Source organism: Pteronotus mesoamericanus, unplaced genomic scaffold (genome assembly GCF_021234165.1).
Source record: "Pteronotus mesoamericanus isolate MK-2021 breed Mesoamerican mustached bat unplaced genomic scaffold, CSHL_Meso_final scaffold_232, whole genome shotgun sequence".
Taxonomy (NCBI): Eukaryota; Metazoa; Chordata; class Mammalia; order Chiroptera; family Mormoopidae; genus Pteronotus; species Pteronotus mesoamericanus.
Window position 1 is genome coordinate 11,870,124 of NW_026555311.1, and position 22,678 is coordinate 11,892,801.

The 22,678-nt window shown below is 34.8% G+C and overlaps 1 protein-coding gene across 1 annotated transcript in view; it reads right to left on the reverse strand.

Moving 5' to 3' along the window:
• Positions 1-22,678, reverse strand: part of BANK1 (B cell scaffold protein with ankyrin repeats 1) — a 300,120-nt gene that overhangs the window by 266,254 nt on the left and 11,188 nt on the right. Inside the window, exon 2 of the mRNA XM_054591683.1 lies at positions 2,923-3,321. Within this exon, the coding sequence (XP_054447658.1) occupies positions 2,923-3,321 (399 nt within the window). The remainder of the gene's footprint in view (positions 1-2,922; positions 3,322-22,678) is intronic.

Sequence of the window (22,678 nt, forward strand, 5' to 3'; positions counted from 1 at the left end):
TTTACCCACTTTGAGTTTATTCTGGTGTATGATGTAAGATGTTGGTCTAGTTTCATTTTTCTTGCATGTACCAGTCCAGTTCTCTCAATACCATTCATTGAACAGACTGTCTTTATTCCATTGTATGCCCTTCCCTCCTTTGTTAAATATGAATTGACCATAAAGACATGATTTTATATCTGTGCTTTCTATTCTGCTCCAATGATATATGTGTCTATTCTTATGACAGCACCTGAATAGACACTTCTCCAAAGAGGACATACAGAGGGCCCAGAGACATATGAAAAAAGTGCTCAGCATCACTAGCCATTAGAGAGATGCAAATTAAAACCACAATGAGATATCACTTCATACCTGGCAAAATGGCCCTCATTAATGAATCAACAGACAACAAGTGCTGGTGATGATGTGGAGAAAAGGGAACCCTAGTACACTATTGGCAGGAATGCAGACTGGCGTAGCCACTGTGGAAAGCAGTACGGTATTTCTTCATAAAACTAAAAATGGAACTGCCTTTTGACACAGCGATTCCACTACTGGGAATATACTCAAAGAATCCCCAAACACCAATTTAAAAGAATTTATGTACCTCTATGTTCATAGCAGTGCTACAGCCAAGATTTGCATACAGCCTAACTGCCCATAAGAAGATGAGTGGATAAAAAAACTGTGGTACATTTACAAAATGGAATAGGAATTGCTACCTTTTGTGACAGCATGGATGAAACTGGAGACCATTATGCTAAGTGAATTAAGCCATTCAGTGAAAGACAAATACCGTATGATGTCACTTATAAGAGGAATCTAATGAACAAAATAAACTAGAGCAAAATAGAACCAGAGGCAAATAATCATGGAACATACCGAGAGCTGTAAGAGGAGAGGGGGAGGCAGAAACTATTTGAAAAAAGATGAAAGGATTAGTCAAAGAACATGTATGAAAGACCCATGGACATGGAAAACAGTGAGGGGATAGACTATGAAAGTGGGAGGTGGGCTAGGCAGAAGGGGGCAAAGAGGGAAAAATTGACACAACTGTAAGAGCATAAACAATAAAATATTTTTTAAAAATATAAGAAAAGAATTTCCTGAGACACGCACAGGAGGATGTGGTTCTGTGGTATGGCTTATTGATGATGTAAAATTAATGGGGATCCCCTCCTGGCTTCCCACTGTCCCATTCCACGCACCTCACTATGGGAAAAGTCCATGCTTGTCTTCAATAGGGCCAGGATGAAGGCCACTGCCCAGAGTTTGTGCTCCATATTCATGTATAGTCCATTCCAGCATCTGGCTAGCTTAGTACGTTTTTCCAGCTGAAGTCCATTTCAGACTCCCTCCTGGAGCCCGTGTGTGAAGTTGCACAGCCATGAGCTACATGGCCGCTAGGACCACATGACCATGGTGAAAGGGCGAGTGAAAACACAGGACGAGTGTGGGTCTCCCTGGCAAAAGAGAGAACTTCTTTGTTCCCCAGGCATTATGTTAGTTTGGGTATGGGATGGACCAGTAGCTTTCTCAGAATGACCTATCAACTTCCCAAACTTTTGTACACTTCTGGTGGGTTGACCTTCCAACTCATCCATTCTTTCCCCAGGCTAGACCGACAGGACTCTATGGTCCAGCACCTCTCCCTGCGCCATTCTGCCCTTTATTGTCATGGGCCAGTTTTCCCCTGGTCCCACCCCCAACCTGGTATTGGAGGGTGGGGAGGTAGGACTGTTAATCCTCTTGGCAGAGAAATGTTGTAATCCCCTGGAATGTGAAACTGTAGCTTCTGGCTAGCGGGCAGACAGGTTTATGCTTTCCAGTCTATTAAACTCAATGTCTAATTCCCTTTGTTCTCTTTCCCTTTGTTCTCAGTACCTCCAGCAATAATTTTACAGATGGACAGGGACCAGGTAAGAGAAAGGACAAGTCGGGATACCTCAGAGACTTTGATTAAAAGAGACATGTGAAGGAGCCATAGACACCAACAATAAGCATCTGTATAGGTGGACCACCACAACTACATGCTTAGGGGAGTGGAAACATTCATCTCCATTAAGGAACTGCAGGTGGGACAAACTCAGTGAATAAAGGGATCACCAAACAACCCAGAAAATACTCCAAGAAAAAGAACCAATGCTTACTACCTGATATGGCCAGTGAAAAATAAAAACCCCACCTCTTCCCTGTAGGAGAAGAAACCATAGCTGGAAACCTGCGAAGCAAAATGCAGATTGAGAAAACCGGAGAAGGAACTGACCATTACACCCCTTACACATTAAGCCCAAAGCAGAAAAGAGCAGGGGAAGGAGGAGCTTTAACATTAGTAAGCATTGGAGTTCCGACTCTTGCATGGAACTGTGATTAATTAATGAAGGAGCCCTCATATGTTGCTCTTTAACAATGAATATATTATTAAATCTAAATTTGTTATTTAAAATTAGTAAAAATAACAGTATTTCATACCAGTAATAGATATCATACAATTATCAACACAACAAAAGGCTCTGAAATTTTAACCCAGACCATCAAACATTGGACTGTTACTGGGTGGCAAGAGCGTTACAGCAGATAATGTTATCTCAGGTTAAGTAAGAGACCAGCTCCCAGAACCGAACTACTATATAGCAGCACAGCATAGCATAGCATAGCATTTTTGTTTTACCAAGTATGTTCTCATATAAGCTACCCTAATAAATATATTTATAAACCATTTTTAGAACAACTGATGTCCTTATTGGAATATAGCTAAAAATTAAGAACATGCATTTTCAGAAAAGTGCAACATACTGTTATGTAAATTTGCTTTCTTTTTTGTTTGTTTTTGTCCTAACATCAGATATTCATTGTTTAAAAAAACTTTAAATTTTTTTAATTATAAGAAATAAACAAAAAAATATAAATAAATAGATAAAGAAGATTTGGTAACACTACCTCCAAATATGATACTCTCAATTACAGAGATGTAATCTTCGGGTCCCTGCTCAGCTGAGATCTCCCATCTGCTTTCAGAGATGTTTAACAATTTGTAGAGCTGATCTGAACTTGTTACTCCACACAGCAGGGTAACCACACTTTCTGGTGAGTGAAGTACCTTTTCCAGAAACTGACATTTCTTTGGAGTAAGGTCTTTAAGCAGGCTATCTGATAATATCAAAAGTTTGCATTTATAAGAGTTTAAATTCAGCAGTTCCAAATCCCGTAGAGAGTAATTCTCCAAGTGATATAACAAGATTGCTTCCATTTTCACAATTTGTGAAAAAACTTCCCTCAAGTACAGAGCCCATTCCTCAGCATCTTCTTCATATATCATTATGATGTCTTTTGTATTTTCTGGAAAAAATAAAAAATATATTTATTTTCTTATATTTAAAATGTTAACAAAAGGTTATATTGTCATTTCTCAAAAAATTTAATGTACTGCTTAAGGAATATATTAATTTGCTTATATAATAATAAAATTCATATTATACCCATTATAATCATATGGGATTAAACTAATCCCTCAGATACAACACACTTCACATACAAATGTGAATCTAGGATGCTCAGCAGAAGTGCGAGGCCTGGTGGTAGAATGGCAAGAATATTCTGTGGGATTTGGGGAGCTGAGCTACCAGGCATGGCTATGCCAGTAACCATACCTGGATTATGATATTTAACTCCTCTGAGCCATTTGTTGTTGTTGCTGTTCTGATTTTTTTGTTTTTGTTTTTTGGCTTTTTTTTACTAAATGAAGGTTTACAAAGAAAAAAGTCCTATCTAATGTACTGGACTATTCCTAGAAGAAATGAGAGAATTTACATTAGAGAATTTTAAAATCTTTCTTCGAAGTCAAGCTGGGTACATAAAGACAGATTATAGAATTTCCATGCCCAGAAAACAAAATAAAATTTAAAAAAAGAAATTCAATAGCAAAATACAAATAAAGCAGTACTATCTCATGTCATAAACTGAAAAGTTGATTCTGATAACATACTAGAAGGTCCTGGTAGGAAAGCACTAATCCTAAACTTATCTCCCACCCTAGAAACCCTAGATCTAGTACCAATGGAAACACTGAGTCACCAAAGCAGCCAGGTTTTCTCATTACATAAAAGTTATCTTTGAAGACAGATGCTTTCTCTTCCACTGATTGCTTCCTACACAATGCTTAGCACAATTTCTTAAAGGGATATCTGAAAAATATACATACAAAATATATTTTTGTATACACACACACACACACACACACACACACAAAATGAGAGAAATCTGGCAGAAAACGTATGAGAAACATACGCTAGTTGTATATGAATCACCAGTATAGTTGTTATTCTCTATGTAGTGTCTCACCCAAACTGAATACTAAATAAAGACTTGTTGAACAAACTCAGACATGGTGTCATCATTCAGTAATTTTATGTTCGAGGAACAGTAGGGGAAGGGTTTCTTTATACTATAATTATCCAAAGTAACTGTTGTATGGTTATAAATAATTACAGTAAAAATTAAACTAATAATATTATAAATTATCAAGTGCTTAAAATAAGCTTAGACTCTTCATGTTTTACATGTTATTTACTTAATTCTCAAAATTACCCTATCAAGACAGTAATTTTAGTCTCATATTACAGATGGGAAGAAGAAATTGATAATGGAATGAGGATTCTATTGCAGGCAGTCTGACTCCACACACTGTACTTTTAGCCTAATAGCAAGAGACACAATAATATTATTTAGAAGATTCTAATAGATTTTTTGTACTGATATGAGCTAGATTAATCAATATTAAGCACCCTATAAATTAATCTCAAATATGCAAAGTATGTGACAGTTTATAGGAATCTGATTTCCTATATGACATACTCCAAGAATATGGTTACCTATGAAGAATTTATAAAACTTACTTCTTGACTCTAAAATTTAAATCAATAAAATTACAGACTAAGCTATAAGGGCATATTAAAGTATAGCATGAATACTCTGACATTATATAGTTGGCTATCACACCTTCACAGAAACACAACCATAGAAAATCAATTTTAGAGACAATCATAACCCACCTTTCAAAACTTCCCAATAAAATTACTCTTTCTCAATATGTTATGGCTATTTTTTATGTTGAAATTGTTTTCTTTTTAAATTTGTGTTGGCTTAGACTGAGTCAATAATCACTGACAATTTTTCAAAACCTGATACTTAGTCCATAATTCCTGTTTGACAGCTTTCAAAAACCCAAATTTTGTTATTATATGTCTTTTCTCCCTTCTCTTTAGATTAAATTATTTGGGTCTTTAATCTTTAATTTTCTAAGTTATTTACTAAGACTTTCCATGTACCAGGTATGTTGCTAAGCATTTAACATACATTACTTCATTTAATATTTATAAACTGCATGAAGTTAGCTTTATTATTATTTTACTGATAATCACATTGAGATTCAGCAAAGTTAAGTAAGTTGTCAGAGCCATGAAGATAGTAATTGGTATTTCTGCTGCTTTCTAATCTTTTTGTATGAAACTCTGTTGAATCAAACTACAAAAGTTAATGAAACACCTTTTCATAGTCATGTTTTCTTTTCCCTTATCCTAGAAAATATGACCTTGTCCTTGAGTAACATATGAAGTATAGATCCAACAATAGTTTTCTGTGAATTCTAAAGAGGAGTCTTCTGGCCTTGCAATGCACTTCCTTTTATACACTTGAACTAAATCAAATTTAAATAATTATTCTGCCCATTTAAAAAGGATTATTGTCATTAAGTTTGGCCAATTTTAATAGGCTATGAAATGAAACAATAAGTAATAAACCTAAAATATAGAAACACAAAATTTTCATTCCAGGAAAGCATCCATTTTCAATAAAAGTCTACAAATAAATTATTTAAAATGTAAATGTCTAATCCAGCAAAATAAGGTAAATGAGAGCATTATATAAAAAAAGAGCCATATTAATTTTTGCAAATTTACTATAAATTTTTCTTTCAGATTTCATATTGATGCATTATTTATCATGCAAAATACTATAACAAATCCTTAAACCTAAAGGTAATTTGTATCAATAATTTAAATCAATAATTGTTTTTACATCAAGAACAGATTATACTACATTTTGCCAAAAGAATGAGACTGATCATAAACCTGATTTCCTCCTAATACATACTCATTAATTCAAATGGCAGATTTTCTTCATTTTGAATAAGATCCCATCTCTTACCCATGTTGGATTGTGCATAATGAAGAAAGATTGCATGATGCCTTTATTCAATATTATATTTTTTCTAACTGGTAACCAAAGTGCAGGAAAAAACAAACAAACAGGAAATTACAAAGAAATAATTTGCAGCCATAATGGACTCAATAGTGATTAACATGAATATTAATCTTGATATAATTACACACAAATATATCAGTACTCGGATTATATAGTGAGTGTAACTGAATCGTTCTTATACTTTGACAGCACAACAGGAGAACAAAACTAGGGGTTTTCCATAGGATAAAGGTAGTAAAACAAAATAAAGCTCATATTTCTCCCCCAGGAAAGTTGGTCAATTTCAAGTATTCATAATGGCAAAAGGTATCAGCTGTTTTCTGTATAGCAGATGCTGCTGCTAAATATCTCATAATTTCCTGGACCACCAGCTACATCTTGATGGTCAGTTGTTAAGCACACTGACCCCTTCCAACATCTGCTTTGGTGCTGGGGGACTTTCTCTGGAGCTAAGGGAGCTGCCACAGCCCTATGCACCTGCCTGGCAGCTCAGAAGATCTGGGAATTTAGAGAGCTGGGCAGTGTTGGGGGCAACCCTTAGTCAATGGAAATTAATGTGTAAAGAACTCATCGTTGCCATCTTTAGTGGGATGATTCTGAGGTTTGTACTTACAGAGTAAAGAGAGGGTTCTCAGTGCTATTGAATTGTAGCTGCACATCACATTAATCTGCTTATCAATATACACATTGCTGGCTTTTCTCCCTTTTTTGTCTCACATTTCCCATTTTCTCACTAGAACTTCATGGGCTCATTCTCTAAGTAAACTATCTGTATTTGTGTCCATTTCTTAGTCTTTTTCAAGGAAAATCTCTACACACATATATGTTAATTAACCTAGTTCCTCCTTTCAAATACAGGAAAGTACCAACACATTTTAAAATTATGCTTTTCAGAGATGGTGAAAAATGACCAGTAAAAATTATTTTTATACATATGTAAAACTTTCCCCTTTCTTCTTCCATTTAAGATGCAAACAGATGTTTTTATGTTTCACTGAACAAACTTGGAGATTTTTTTTTCTAAAAAACAAGGCATAGCATTAATTTTTACAGGATTATTTTGCTAAAGCCTCCTAATCATCACATATGAACCGCAAATGTTCAGCTCCTACTTCTATCACTGTTTATCACTAATACAAATTGCTAATAGTTAATTTAAGACTACAGACATAAAAAGATTCTAAATCTGTAAGGAGGTTTTAAAATGTTTCAAACTTAGCCCAAGTTTGTGGAATTCTGTTTCTACAATATCCATCCCTTTTCCCAGCCTTTATTGTCAATGCACTGTAGATTATTGAACCTAAGTCGACATTGACCATAAGATAGCCCATTACTCTTAAGAATACTGTGATCAAATAAACTATAGAATATTACAAATTTTAGGAAGAATTCTGATTTCAGAGAATTCGACTAAGTCAAAACAAAACAAAATCATCAGAATCAATTAAATATGGTAGTACTGTCATCTCACAGAGTCTCTTAAGGGTTTCTCATTTCTCCAAAGATTTCCTTGGGACCTGAATGTTTTCTGTGACCTCTCCAAGCTGAATCCTCCCCTATGGATTACATCACCCAGGTTCCCATGGCTGCTCCAATGGAAAGAACTGTCAGAACATCAGAAGGTGAGAGAAAGAAACCATAGGGCTATTTATTGGCTCTCTCACTTACTCACACATTGCCAGTTTGAGCAGTGGCTGCTTTCTTTTGTGGTCCTTCTGTCGCTTTCCTTTCATGTTTCCAGTTTTCATACAGCTCGGGCAACCATGATCTCCCCTCTCTTCCCTCACAGGGACAATGAAGGCATCATGCTCTTAGTCTTTCAGTGCTCCCATATCTGTCTTTGGGTCTTTTAGTCCTGAACATCTTAATAAATAATACCTTTATTAAATTTTTTCAGTTAAAATCTTTGATGGTGGCATCTGTTTCCTGCTGGGATCCTAACAAATGCAGGTATTAAAATGGCCCCAGGAAACAGGCTTTGTAAGGTAGAATTTGGAATTGAGTTGTTCTTATAATTGTGTAGACTACAAGCAACCCCTTTCCAAGGGGAAAGAGTACATTGGCAATTTATGGCATGCAGAAGTACCACAGTCACTCAGATTGGCATCAGTGATTATTTGGGATGGACTGTCAATGAAGAGGAAAGATTCAGGAGATCAGGTGTCTGTGTAACTAATATGGTGGCAATAGGGCTGACAGGGATAATGGTTTCTTTGACTGTCTTGAAGAGCATGCATGTGCACGAAGACATAGTTTCAACTCCAGCAGCAGGCAAAACCCTCCCAAGATTCTTAAATGATGTTTAGGAAAATGTAGAATCATAAGACTTGGAGAAAAGATTGGGACAGAGATTAAGCTAGAACTTTAAACTTCCCAATGTTCTTGGCTCTTTCTTTACTGTGGGGACCTGCATTCCCTTTAAAAGCAAACAAACTAAAACAAAACAAGATAAAAAGTAGTTTTCAAAATTTCACTTGAGGCAATTGTCTTACAAGTGATATCAACTTTTCTCATTAGATATGACAACACCCCTCACTGATTGCCTCTGAGATCAATACCTAGAGTTAAGCCCTGTAAGTGAAAGAAATATTCAAGAGAAACTACTTATTTCATACATTGAAAGTATTACAGGCTTTTGCCAATATGTATTAGCATGGTCTGAAAAGTACATATAAAATGGATTTTAAGAGTTATTAGACTTCAAAGGGCAAAACAGAAAATTGGGTCTGACTGAATTTATCAGTATGATTGCATTCATACATGATTCAGAATTTAATGTTACCTCAGGTACTTGGGTTGTCCCAACAGCCAATTTGAACGGATAATTAAAGCTTGGAGTACATAGTGGCCTGCAGCCAAGGGGATTACAAGTCAGTACTTGCCTGTCACCATGGAGAAAAGGGGTCTGGAGATAAACCTGTTTCTATAAAGCGCTAGATGATAAATACTTCCAGGTTTTGCAGTGCACATAGAAGATCTTCTCTTTTTCTTCCTTCCTTCCTCCCTTCCTTCCTTCCATTGTTTCTTCCTTCCTTTCCTCTTCACCTCCCACTCTCCCTCTTCCTTCTTTTCCTCCTCCTTCTTCTACCCTTTAAAAGTGTAAAAACTATTCTTTTCCACAGGCTGTACCTACATAGGACACGAGCTGGGTTTTACCTATAGGTTGTAGTTGCAGACCTTTGCTCCAGATAGTTCTGACATTCCTTTTACTAAACATTAAGAAATTCAGTCATGAAAGCTCTGTGGGTTATATCCTCTGCAGCATGGAGACAAAGATGAGAACTGCAGCTTTGAACTAAACTTGTTAGTTCAATGGGAAATAATGACATCTGAATTGGTAGAGCATGAATAGAGACACTTAATCATTAAAGGCAATTTAAGTAATCAGGGTTTTTCACTGCAGGGGTCTGTTGTATGAGTAGATCCGAGGGTCCTTAGAAATGAGATTTATGTATAGCCCATGAAGCTTCAATTTCACCTTTATAAAGAAGACAATTTTAGATCAGAGTGCAAAAATTGACTCAAGCTGAGGATTCACAGCCTCCTATCCAGTTTCAGGCTCATGGCCCTTTGACTAATGAATGGTCAAGTCTCTTTCAGAAAGGATTCTTCTCTGCTGCTAAACATGTATATAACGTATCTTCCAAGCATTCTACAGAGACCTTCAGCTATATACACTGGGTAAAAAGGAATATCCACATTTTCTAATGCTTTTTAGTTACTGATCTCTACTGACAAAAATTTCTGAAGACCCAAAATACCACCATGGCACACGGATAAGAGTGTGAACTTATGGAAGTAAGGTGTAAGGTAGAACACATCTTATCTTAGGTGTATCTAATAATAGTTTTGGTGAGCCCATAAATATATCCTGTGGGTATTTTTAAAGCCATGAATGTATAATGGCAATATGTACAAATAGAAAATGGCATAATCCTTACAGAGAATGAGAATATTATGATAGAGAGAAAAAAACATATGTCTCTGGAATTGTTCGGCCCCATCCCCCCACCATCACCAAAGTAGTAAACTAAAACAAAAACTTGGATAATTATAAATGTTCGTGTCACCAACAAAAATTTAAAAGATATAATAATGCTGATATTTCTGCTTAACTTGATGGTTTGCAAACATAAAACAACTGTTGAGTTCACAAATATAATCCGATGTTGATATCAACTACTGTTGTATGTGTGATATTTTTGCTGGATATGAATGAATATGAAAATACACTGGCACCAGTCCCAAGTGATGGTTGCTGCATTATGGACTCACTCATGACTCATCGTTACCCCTGAAACAGAATGGTGAAAGGAAATTTTCCCAGTTGACAGAACCTTGAGCAGAATCTCTAATTGTTCACTTTGCTTTGATGAAAAGGCATGAGATACGGATGTACATTGAGTAAAAGAAAAGTGGAAAATGATACACTTATTTCAGAATTAAAATATATACACTGGGTTACTAATTAAGAAAGCATCTTTGAAGCATGGGCCTACATGTTACTTTCTTCTATGCAGTGATAATCTTATATTCTTTGTGGCTTATATAAAGGCAAGTAAGGCCCTGGCTGGTGTAGCTCAGTGAACTGAGTGCAGTCAGGGGCACATGTCTGGGTTGTGGGCCAGGTCCCCAGCTGGGGGCACACAAGGAGCACCCACACATTGATGTTTCTCTCCCTCTCTTTCTCCCGTCATTCTTCTCTCTCTAAAAAATCAATAAAATCTTTTAAAAATAAAAAATAAATAAATAAAAAGCAAGTCAGACTTGAATTCATGTTTCCCTGTTTCTTTGTGAGTAATTGGGCATGTATAACAAGCCTATGGCCACACTGGTGATCAACAAACATTTGCTGAATATTTGCTAGAATCACAGTTGAAGCCCCAGTAGGCTCAAAGTCTGACAAGTTTTTATACGAATGCAAGAAAATTCATATTGGAAATATCAATAACTTTCCCTGCAGCAAAGCACTTTTCACAAACATAAAGTTAATTTCAAATAAAAACCATATAATTAAACAAAGTTAGGGTAGTCAAGGTAGAGATCTTGCAGATATGGAACAGAGATATTATCTGAGTAATTACATCACTAGAATAAATTTACATGGCTATATGGATTTGTCAAATGCATAGAAATGTACACTAGATTGTAACTCAACATTTATGATTATAAAATAAATCTATGAGAAATTAATACAAGTATAAAAATTGAAAAAATATGTCCAAGGTGGCAACTCCCTAACAGAGTAACTTAATAGATTTAAAATATCTTTTAGATTTTCATTCAAGAGGAAGGCATAGGTAGACATGCTTCTCCTCCTTGCACAAACACAAGAGGGATCACAACTAACCTCAAAATAAAAAATACCCAGAACTGCCAGAAAGTCAAACTATATGGAAAACCAACAACAAAGAATTTAAAGAAGTGATATTCATCCGAATAGGTAGGTGGGGCAGAGACAGGGAGCTGCGTTAGAGAGGCCATGACATGGTGGCCAGTGGAGTGGGCAGTCCCACATCCACATGGAGTGGACGAAAATTGTGAGGAACACCTTGGGAGCGAGCAATCCCAGCTGCAGGCCAGACCATGCAGCCTAGGGATTCGGCACCAGGAAATAATGACTCATAACTTCTGTCTATAAAAAGCAGTGGGGGCTGGGGCGGTGGAAGAAACTGTCTGCCTCTCAGGAGAGTTCATTGAAAGCACCTGCAGGGTCCTAGAGTGTACACAAACCCACCCACTCTGGGAACAACCACCAGGGCAACAGCTTGAAGGGTGCCAGTCACATACAGGAAGTAGGTGAAGTGACTGGAAGTGGGTCAAGTGCCAAGCAAGCTACCAGCAGCCAGGCAGTGGCATTGTACCCTCTCCAACTTCTTCTTCACATACAGAGCCACAAATTGGTGAAGCAGACTGCCCCACCATGGCAAATGCCTAAGGCTCTGCCCCATACAACTTAACAGGTGTGCTAAGACAGGGAGTCAAAGCATCTACCTAATACACAGAAACAAACACAGGGAGGCTGCCAAATTGAGGAGACAAAGAAATATGGCCCAAATGAAAGAGCAGAATGAAAACCGAGAAAAATAACTAAACAAAGTGGAGACAGCCAACCTATCAGATGCAGAGTTCAAAGTACTGGTGATAAGGATGGTCAGAGAACTCATTGAATACAGCAAAAGTATAATGGAAGAAATGAAGGCTACACTACGTGAAATAAAGAAAATTCCACAGGAAACTCAGTGAAAAGGAGGAAGCCAGGGTAAAAATCAACAATTTGGAACAAAAGAAAGAAATAAACATTCAACCAGAATGAAGAAACAAGAATTCAAAAAAACAAGGAAAGAATAAGAAGACTCTGAGACATCTCCAAAAGTGCCAACATCCGAATCATAGGGATGCCAGGAGAAGAAGAAGAGCTAGAAATTGAAAACTTATTTAAAAAATAATGAAAGAAAACTTCCCTTATTTGAAAAAAGAAACAGACATACAAGTCCAGGAAACACAGAGAAAGTCCCAAAGAAACTGGACACAAAGAGGACGACACCAAGGCACATCATAATTAAAATGCCAAAAATTAAAGATAAAAAGACAATATTAAAAGCAGCAAGAAAAAAGCACAGAGTTACCTACACAGGAGTTACCAATAGACTATCAGCAGATTTCTCAAAAGAAACTTTGCAGAGAAGGGACTGGCAAGAAATATTCAAAATGATGAAAAGCAAGGACCTACAACCAAGATAACTCTAGCCAGCAAAGCTGTCATTTAGAATGGAAGGGCAGCTAAAGTGTTTCCCAGACAAGGTAAAGCTCAAGGAGTTCATCATCACCAAGTCCTTAATATATGAAATGTTAAAGAGACTTATTTAAGAAAAAGAAGATTAAAACTAGGAACATCAAAATGACAAACTCACAGTTATCAATAGCAGAATCTAAAAAATGAAAACAAAAACAGCCTAAGCAAGCAACTAGAACAGGAACAGAATCATAGATGTGGAGATCATTTGGAGGGTTATTAGTGGGAAAGGGGAAGGTAGAGAATGGGGTAGAAGGTACAGGGATTAAGAAGCATAAATTGTAGGTACAAAATAGGTTGGGGGAGGTTAAGAATAATATAGGAAATGGAGAAGCCAAAGAACTTATATGCATGACCCATGGACATGAACTAAGGAAGTGCTGGAGGGAAGTGGGGTACCGGATGGAGGGAGGCAAAGGGGGAAAATTTGGGATAACTGTAATAGCATAATGATTAAAATATACTTAAAATATTGTTTAAATTCTATTAACTTTTATGTACCTATAGTAATATAAAAATATATGAAGTCAAAATTTGATATAAATCTATATTAGCAGTAATAATTTTAGTCCATCTCTAATCTAAAGTTATTATCAGTAATAATGTTAGTCCATCTCTAATCTAAAGTTGTAAATTCTTTAAGACCTAGGATGTTAGTGGGAACCAGGATTCAGGATAACCTTGCAATCCAATCCCAATACCTACCTATCGCTGTTTTGTTAAACTACCTCAGATTATGGTCTAAGGTCTTCTGTGTTTGAAGGAGCAACTCTATCTGAGATTTCACATTATAAATTCTATTGTCTAACAGACGTACACCACAACTGGCCAATGCCAACTCCGCCAATAATAAAGGCAACATTTGAATTCCCGTTTGAATTATTCTTTTATTTCTCAATTACTTAACAATTAAGGCATTGAAGTAGAATATTTATTGTTCCATCCCCACCCCAACTATAACACAAGCTCTTGATTTTTCTTTTACTAAAAATGGCTTAATTCTTGATTGTGAATGTGACACATTTCAAAGGAATATACACTGAAATTCTATTCAATAATAATAATATACAAAGTGCATTCACATGAATATTACAGTGTGTTTTTATGCTATATGCTACAATTTTAAGAAAAGTATTTGAACTAAATTTAACTAAAAAAATTTTTTTAACTGAAAACACAAGTTAAAAAGTTTGAGAGAATTACCCAAGATCATATCAATAGTAAGTCAGGAAGCTGAGCTTATATTCACACCATCTACTGACAACTCTATTTTGAGTATCAAGCCACACTTCAGGCAGTATTATTGAGAAAATGAAATAAAACTACAGTCCCTTCCTTGAAGTTCCCAATAGACAAGAGCATATAATCAGTTGAGCAGATTAAAAAGAGAATTAACTTCAGTTTCACTGGCAAATCTAATTTTGCTGTCCTAGTTCTGAGCAAGAATGTTGATATTCCCTAGTTTATTTGTCCTCCCTCACTTCTCATTACTACCTCTTCTTTCTAAAGCACAAGATGTGGTGGGGGGTAAAAAAAAAAAAAAGCACTTATTATGGCTTGTTAGCAATGACCAAATAGTTTACATTTCTCTTGCTAAATCCCTTTCAGGCACTCATAAACACATCAGTGCAAATGAATGCTTTTTTTTCTCTTTTTTCTTTTTTCTTTTTTTGGTCTCTATTACGGAAGTATATAAATCCAGGATGTGATAAATACACTTCACATTCTCAAACACTAATGGAATCTTGCAATCTCATTACATTAGCAAGTATTTGACTATCATTTAGACACTAATGTCTTTCAACAGTTTTGTTACGTGCAGCATATAATGTCACAATATGAGAATATAACTATAAAAACACACCTAGCAAAACCTTCTGTGTAGGATTTATCTCACATCCTATGCTGGGGATTTCTAAAATCTAAACTATTTTAGAAATTGGCTATATACTAGAAAATATGTACATACTGAAACAAAGACTGGGATGAATTTTTACTCATTTCTTGAAAGCAGTATCAGCAAGTATGTAACCTCTACCTCTTCCTGATGTCTGCATCCTCTGCAGCCATTCTTGACCAGAAAGGATATAGCAGACCTAGGACAGTATGTTTTCTACCACTCCTCAGGGGGAACCTGAGGCCTCCTGGGACCCGTGCCCAGAGTAAACATGACTTCTGGGCAGAGTTCACACAATAGCCAGTGGTGAAAACACTGGGTGTCTTTTGAGAAGTCCTCCACTCTGTTAAGCACTTGGTAACAGCTGCATTGCCCTCTTGTGACACCATTCTCTTCTCATAATGTGATCCAGGATATACTTGCATCAGAACCACTTCTAGAGCTTGACAGAATCAGAATTTTCTGGGATTGGGGCCCAGGAAAGAATCATCCACCATGTAACTAAGTACCTGGCTAATTCTCAGGTTCACAAATTACTGCAGAATCTTTTTTTTATACTGATAGTATTACTAGTACCATATTTGATGATTACAGCTACAGCTATCTCTCAAGTTTTGTTGATATAAAAAAAGAAAATTAAGATTTTAGGCTTTCCCAATGAAAAAAATGCAAATGATTTATAATGCCATTTATTAACCAATAAATATATGTAAATAACTCAATTCAATAAATCATTAACTTATTCAAAATGTTCCTTATTTTACCCCAGTGATTTTGTTTGTCATATAAGGGCCAAATTCCCTATTTCCAAAGAACACAATATTTGCAAGATGTATCTAAAATTTAGATTGCAACTCTGAAGTAAATATTGTGTTTATTATGTTAGCCAAAATTATAAAAAGTAATATAGAATGTGATTTGGGGGGAAAGGAATTTTATAATAAAATATGTAATGAATCAATTTTGAGTATTGAATTTTATGCTTTTACAAAAAAATGTTTTTACTACTATTAATTCCCATGCTCCAAGTGAAATATTAGTTAATTAACAATCCAGAACTTAGGCACTAATCTGGTCACAAAGGGCAAAGTTAAAAAAGAAATCAATGTTCAATTACTTTACTCATGGCTAATATTTTGTACCAGACTAAATACTAAAGTCTCTTCTGAACTGAAATAATGAAGCATTAGTAATTCCTAACAGGGCAATTTCCATTAATAATTTGACATTTGTAAGTGTATAATATAATAAGATCTATGCATGAATTCTTATAAAAATGTGGACTTCTAGACAAAGAAATATTAATTCAGAATAGGAAGAATCAGACAGGATTATTATAATTATTCCTCTCTTTCTCCTCTTCTTTTAAAATGTGTGAAGATACAGTTCATCAAAAATTTAAGCTCTACACTACATAAATGTTGTAAAGATAAAGCTATGTCAAGAATATATGAAAATGTTTTAAAATTATTCTTAGTAAATTTTAGTAATCCATTTTATTTATTGAACCTACTTAATAACTTACATTTAAAACACAGTGTAGAGAAATAGCTATCCAAATATTGAATTTTCCCCTGTACTTTTCTCAGCTTGTAAAAATAAGATGGTGTTAGTACTGAAAGATGTTACCACTTGAATTTGAGTAATTACTATATTTTAATTAGTTTACAATTGAAAGCAAAGTTGAAAACCAGCAACAGATACTTAACAAAGTGAGGTGATTGATACAGTTCATTCACTGGAAATTTTTAATTTTTCCAGCCAGTCATATTTTACAGATAATTATTCTTACCCTTCTATGATCCTGATTCTGACTACTCCAACATTTTATAGTTCTCATTCATCACTGAGATTTTCAGATGAGATATTTTGAAGTTCAACAGGATGATTTCCCAAAATCATCCATAAGTATCTTAATAAAAATAAAAATCATCCATAAGTATCTCAATATCAATTCCTTAATTATGTATATCTTTTTATATGTTTATTTAATAATCACTTAATGATTACTGTAAAAATGTTCAGATTTTAAGAGATGTAAAAATTATGAAGCATAGTTACTGCCCTTAAAGGGACTTATATATTATTTTTAAAAAAAGCATAGACTTTTACAAGTTACTTTAACAAAAAGGAATTCATTTTAATATCTAATTAAGACCTGTGGTTGAAGAATCTTCTAACCCTGTTTACCCTAGGATTAGTATGAAAGTATTACCTTGAAAATAAAGTATCAATAAACCCTTAAGCATCACAAAATATAGGACTGAGTAATTTACAAATCAAAAAGATCTAAATAATTTACAAAATGCCCGTGTTTGAAATTAAAATATCTGAAATTGTATCATTAATGGGTGTTCAGACCACACTGAGCATTACAAAACCATATTTATAATGTAAGGCCCTTTATATATGCATACTCAAACACAAATGAGACAAATATTATGTTGTGAATACCCATTTCTAAGTGGAGGACTGTGGCATAATTTTTTCTTGTTAGTCTTTATGTTATGAATGTTTAATAATACACATATATTACTTTTATAAGAAAATAACCATATGGTTCTGTTCACAGCAAACCAGCCTGACTCCAATAGAATTTTTATCATTAGGAGAAAATGATCTTAAAATAATTCCATACCAGGATTAAGAAATAGTTCATGTTCTCAAATAGCAAAACAAAGTGGGATCATAAAATGATATTAGTTACCTTTGGCAAGGAATACACATCTATATTAGTTATCTCTCAGAATATCTTTGTCCTTTAAAGTTTGAGATGGAAGAAGACTTTACGCAATTGAAAACAATTGGCATCTAGCACTAACCTTAGTAGAGGTTTAGCCAAATATTTTAGAGACAGTCCTCATTCCCTCATTTAAAAGCTCTTCAACCTGGTTAAGTTGTATCCTGGTTAAGATGTTTCCGTTTCTTTACCTTAAAAAACTTGAGATAATGATCCCTAAGTCTTAAAAATAAAATATAAAGCCCAAATACCAGGTTAGGACATGGCACCCAGCACTGGATATGGCAGTGATGATGATGATGATGATGATGATGGTGATGATAATAATAATAAAAGTTACCAAATTGTAGTGAGTGAGTGTCCAATACATATCAACAACTGTTTTCGTGTTTTACAAGCATTAACTTCTTTCAACCTGGTAACAACCCTGTGAACAAATACTCTTATTGTCTTATTTTGCACATAAAATGACGAAAACAGTGAGAACATAAATATATTGCTCAAGTTCATCTGTCTGTACCAGTAACAACTGTAATGGCAGGAGGAGCTAATAGCATTAATGACAAGGATTATTAAAGTGGTAAAACCATTGAATGTGAACAAATACCAAATGTGAAAGCCCTAAATAATGGGATTTATTAGTTTTATTTTGATATTAAAAGAACAGTAATTCCACAAAGATGTTCCAATAAGTATACATCGTGTTGAGGATGCCTACATAAGGGTAACAATGATATTCTCTTGATATTCATAAAAGCTATTTCTTGATGGTTACACACAGTTTTTCAACTAGACTGACGGTATATGAATGTCTGATGGATAAGGTCCTATCTGTGGCATTCACGCTATACTTTGCCCTTATTGAGTCCATATATGTTTCAAAATCTATAATAGTTTCCTTCTGCTGCTGTAAAATATTAGTACAATCCTAGTGGCATAAAGGTAACAGAAATTTATTATTTTATAGTTCTGGAAGATAAAAGTCTGAAATGGGCCTCAATGGGATAAAATCAAGATGTTGTCAAGGATATGTTCCTTCTGGAGGCCTTCAGGAATAATCACTCACTTACATCATCCAGCATCTAGAAGACATCCACGATTCGTGGTGCACAGCCCCCTTCCTCCATTTTCAAGCTGGCAGCATTGGGCTGTCTTCCTCATGCTGCCACGTCTCTGGTTCTGCCTCTCCTGCCTCCCTCTTTCACTTACGGCCCACCTGCATAACCCAGGATACTCTCCCCACCTTGAAGTAAACTGATTACAATCTTAGTTCTATCTGCAACCTGAAATCCTTCCTTGCCATGTGACCTAACATACTCACAAGTTTGGGGATTAGGATGGAGACACCTTGAGGAGCCACTATTCTGTCTGCCACAACATCTGAACACTGCTTTCAACTCTTCTCTTCCTTTTCCACAGTCTTCTGAAGTAAAACAGATAATAGTCAATACAGTTTCTGCTCCTCCTCACAGAGCGTTTGTAGGATAACCCTGACTAAATAGCTTAAATGCTCATCTTTAGATCTGTCATTGAATCAAAGTAAATGATACATTAGAAGAATTTTCTACCTCAGGTAGTAGGGGGTTGAAAATTCCTTTGAAGATGGAAAGCATTAGACAGCTGCAAATTATTAGTCTTGTACTCTTTATTACAAGCATTTTACAATATATTTTAATCACATTTGTATTATAGCTTTCATGATTTTAAATACCCTAATGGCCTTCATTAAAGACAATGTTTTTCTAGCATTTTACTGTAGATATTTTACTTCCTGTTTTTCTCATTCACATCCAGGGTCCTTGAAAGTAGCAAAATGTTCTAAATTTTTACAATTATTAGTTGGAAACTGTGGTTGTCTAGTCTATCCCTTATAAAAATTGCTTCTAAGTTAATCTAGTGATAAGTAACTATATCATCTTTTATGTTGCACATTTTTCTATTAAAATGACTTTCTATATACACAGCTACTTTATTGATTAAAAAAAAAGTGCCTGCATGGGAAGAAAGCCGTTCTGATGTGGGTGTACATACGTGTCTGTGTGAGACTGAAATGCATTCATTCTGGAGTCATGTAGTGGTGAAGAGGCCAAGCTCTTAGCATCCAAATTTCAGCAGATAATGTCCCTATCTGAGCCTGAATTTCCCATTTGTAACATTTGGATAACACCACTTATGAAATCAGTTGTTGTGAGAATGAAATGAGATAAAGTATTTAGAGCATTTCCCATAGTGCTCGACACCAGTAAGTTCTAAATAAAACTTTGTTTTGACCTTCTGGAAAGTAAAACATGCTTTTGGAGACAGTGTTTGCAGTGGGTGGGATGTAAACTTGGGGAGACACAATGGCAGAGAGTCAGAGAGGGAGAACGGCAGTCCCTGCAGAAAACGTCTCCAATTCTGATTACTCCAAGGACAATGTCTCGGTAGGGAGCTTGCGACTTCATGAACTCCAACCCTATCAAAGAGAAAGTGATATATGTTCCCAGAGCCTCTCTACAGCTATAATTATCTCAATACTATTTTATTTCAGTGCTCACCTTCTGTTTATGCAGTGGAAATAATTTTTTACTTATGGTGAAAAAATTATATTTAAGCTAAAGAAAATTTTTTCTAAAACAAGAAGACAGGTAGATTAGCCAAAAACTGAGGAAGGTCTTATGAGAAGGACCGAAATTTGCAAAGCACTCTCCCAGGGGACTATACTCATGACTACAATTCTGAAATGATTAGTGACTTTCTGGAACAGCAGTTATGCATCAGGAGTCACCCCCAGTACTCAGAGAAAACACTCTTAGCTGTTGTTTGTCCCTGTTAACTAGTTCCAATGACTCAATTATTCAGATTTCTATAGGCTGAGGGGTTTTTTGAGTCATTTGATATTGAATTAGAATGACTATAAGAAGAAATAAAGCCACGCAGATGTTCCCATCCATTTTTTCACTTAAATACAGTCCCTGAGGATTTTATTAAAATACACATTTTTGTGTATCCCTTGAACCCAACAGAGAAGATCAAGAATAAATGTTTAGAGAATAAATGAATAAAGTAAGGATAATTATTCGTTCATAAAACTATAGAGGCATTAGTCCACTCTTTCTTGATAAACACTCTCAATCTCAAATGCCTTGTGAAAATAATGTTAATTTCTGTAGTGTTTTTCTTTGAAGTGATATTAATTGAATTATTATGAATCAATCATTCTTTTGCATAGTTAATGTGATTACCAATATGCAAAATGCCTTCTGAGAATCAGAGACATCGCACGGCTTGCAAAAGGTGAAGGTCCATGACTGAAAGAGTCAGGACTTAATCCTGTGCTTATCTGACCTCAAATCCATTGCTACTAAAAAGTATTTATGTTATTAAAAACCATTCAGGCTTAAATATCACATGATTTCACTTATATGTGGAATCTAAAAACAAAATAAATGAACAAACAAAACAGATAAGCAGAGAACAAATTGGTGGTCGCCAGATGGGAGAAGGGTTGAGAGGTAGACCAATAAAGGTGAAAGGGATTAAGAGGTATAAATTGCCACCTATAAAAATACTCAAAGAATATAATCTCCGGCACAGAGAATATAGTTAATAATATTGTAATAACTATGTATACTGCCAGATGAATACTAGACTTATTGAGGTGATAACTTTATAGGGTATATAAATGTCTAACCATTATGTTGCACACCTGAAACTAATATAAGATTCTATGTCAACTGTAACTGAAGAATAAATTTTAAAATAAATAAAAGTAAAAACTACTCAATCTTTCTTTACATTAATTAGTAATAACCTTGCATGGAGGATGATATCTTCTTTTATCCAATAAATCACTGGATCACTCTGGGTTTTCTTTCCCTTCTTTTTTGTTGTTGATTTTGAATATTATGCAATAAATTTATATAAGGAGAGAAAAAAACTGAAATAGTTATGAATAAGAAGTCACCAAATGGCCACACTAATGTAATTATAAAGTGTACATTCAAATGTCAAATATATTAAAACTAGAAAGCTGAACAAGTAAACTACTAAATGTAGAAAAATAAAAACTAGAAGTATATACACCACTTTTTTTTTGATTAAAAAAGTCTTTGTGAGATATTTTCAATTGTGTGCTTGTATTCTTTTAGGAAAAAAAAGAATATTAAAAATGATTTAATCTTCTAAACATACATGGAGGATATTAAATTATATTTGGTTTTAAACTCCAATAATACTTTTTCTCTCTGTTTGCCCCAGAAAGCATTTTAATTAGCTAAATATTCTAAGTTATATTAAAAAATTATAGAATCTTTGTAAAAATACCTAAATTACTTATTATCAGATTAAAAGTTAATTTAATATTTAAAATGTCATAAAATTATCTTGTACAGAAAGTTTCATGAATTTTTAAGGTTTTTTTTTTTGTTTTAATGAAAGAAAGTCCTTCTTCAAACTAAACAATTGAAAAACAAGTACCAAAACAAGGGTAATTATATAAGGGGAGAAGAGGCCTCTGAGCATATTCAGAAATGTGGCATTCAGAAATGGATACATCTTCAATTATCTTTTGTCATAAACTTAATTTGGCATTCTAACACCATTCTTTATACCAGCTCATCAGTAAACATGTATTAAGGTGCATATCTGTGCTGACCTCAGCCAGAGATTACCCCTCCCTTTAAAGAGTACCCAGGCTAAGTAATAAAAGCCAATATCACATTAATTTTGTTTCAACATAACCTGTTAAGTTAGTCAACCTCCAAGACATAAAATCCACTCTCTGGCTAAATTATTTACACTTACATCAGCTTCTGTTGTTTCAAGTAGTAATATATTTCAGCAATAATTTATTTGGGTGACTCTTAATAGCCCATGTGCTTGCTTCAAACATGTGTTTCATTGACAGACATTTTTAACACGGAAGCAATCTGTTTATGGTCATGTAGCCAAGTGGCTCTTAATTTTGGAATGCTTCCCTAAATAAAATTCCAATATTTAAACAGCGTAAGGCTCCTAACAT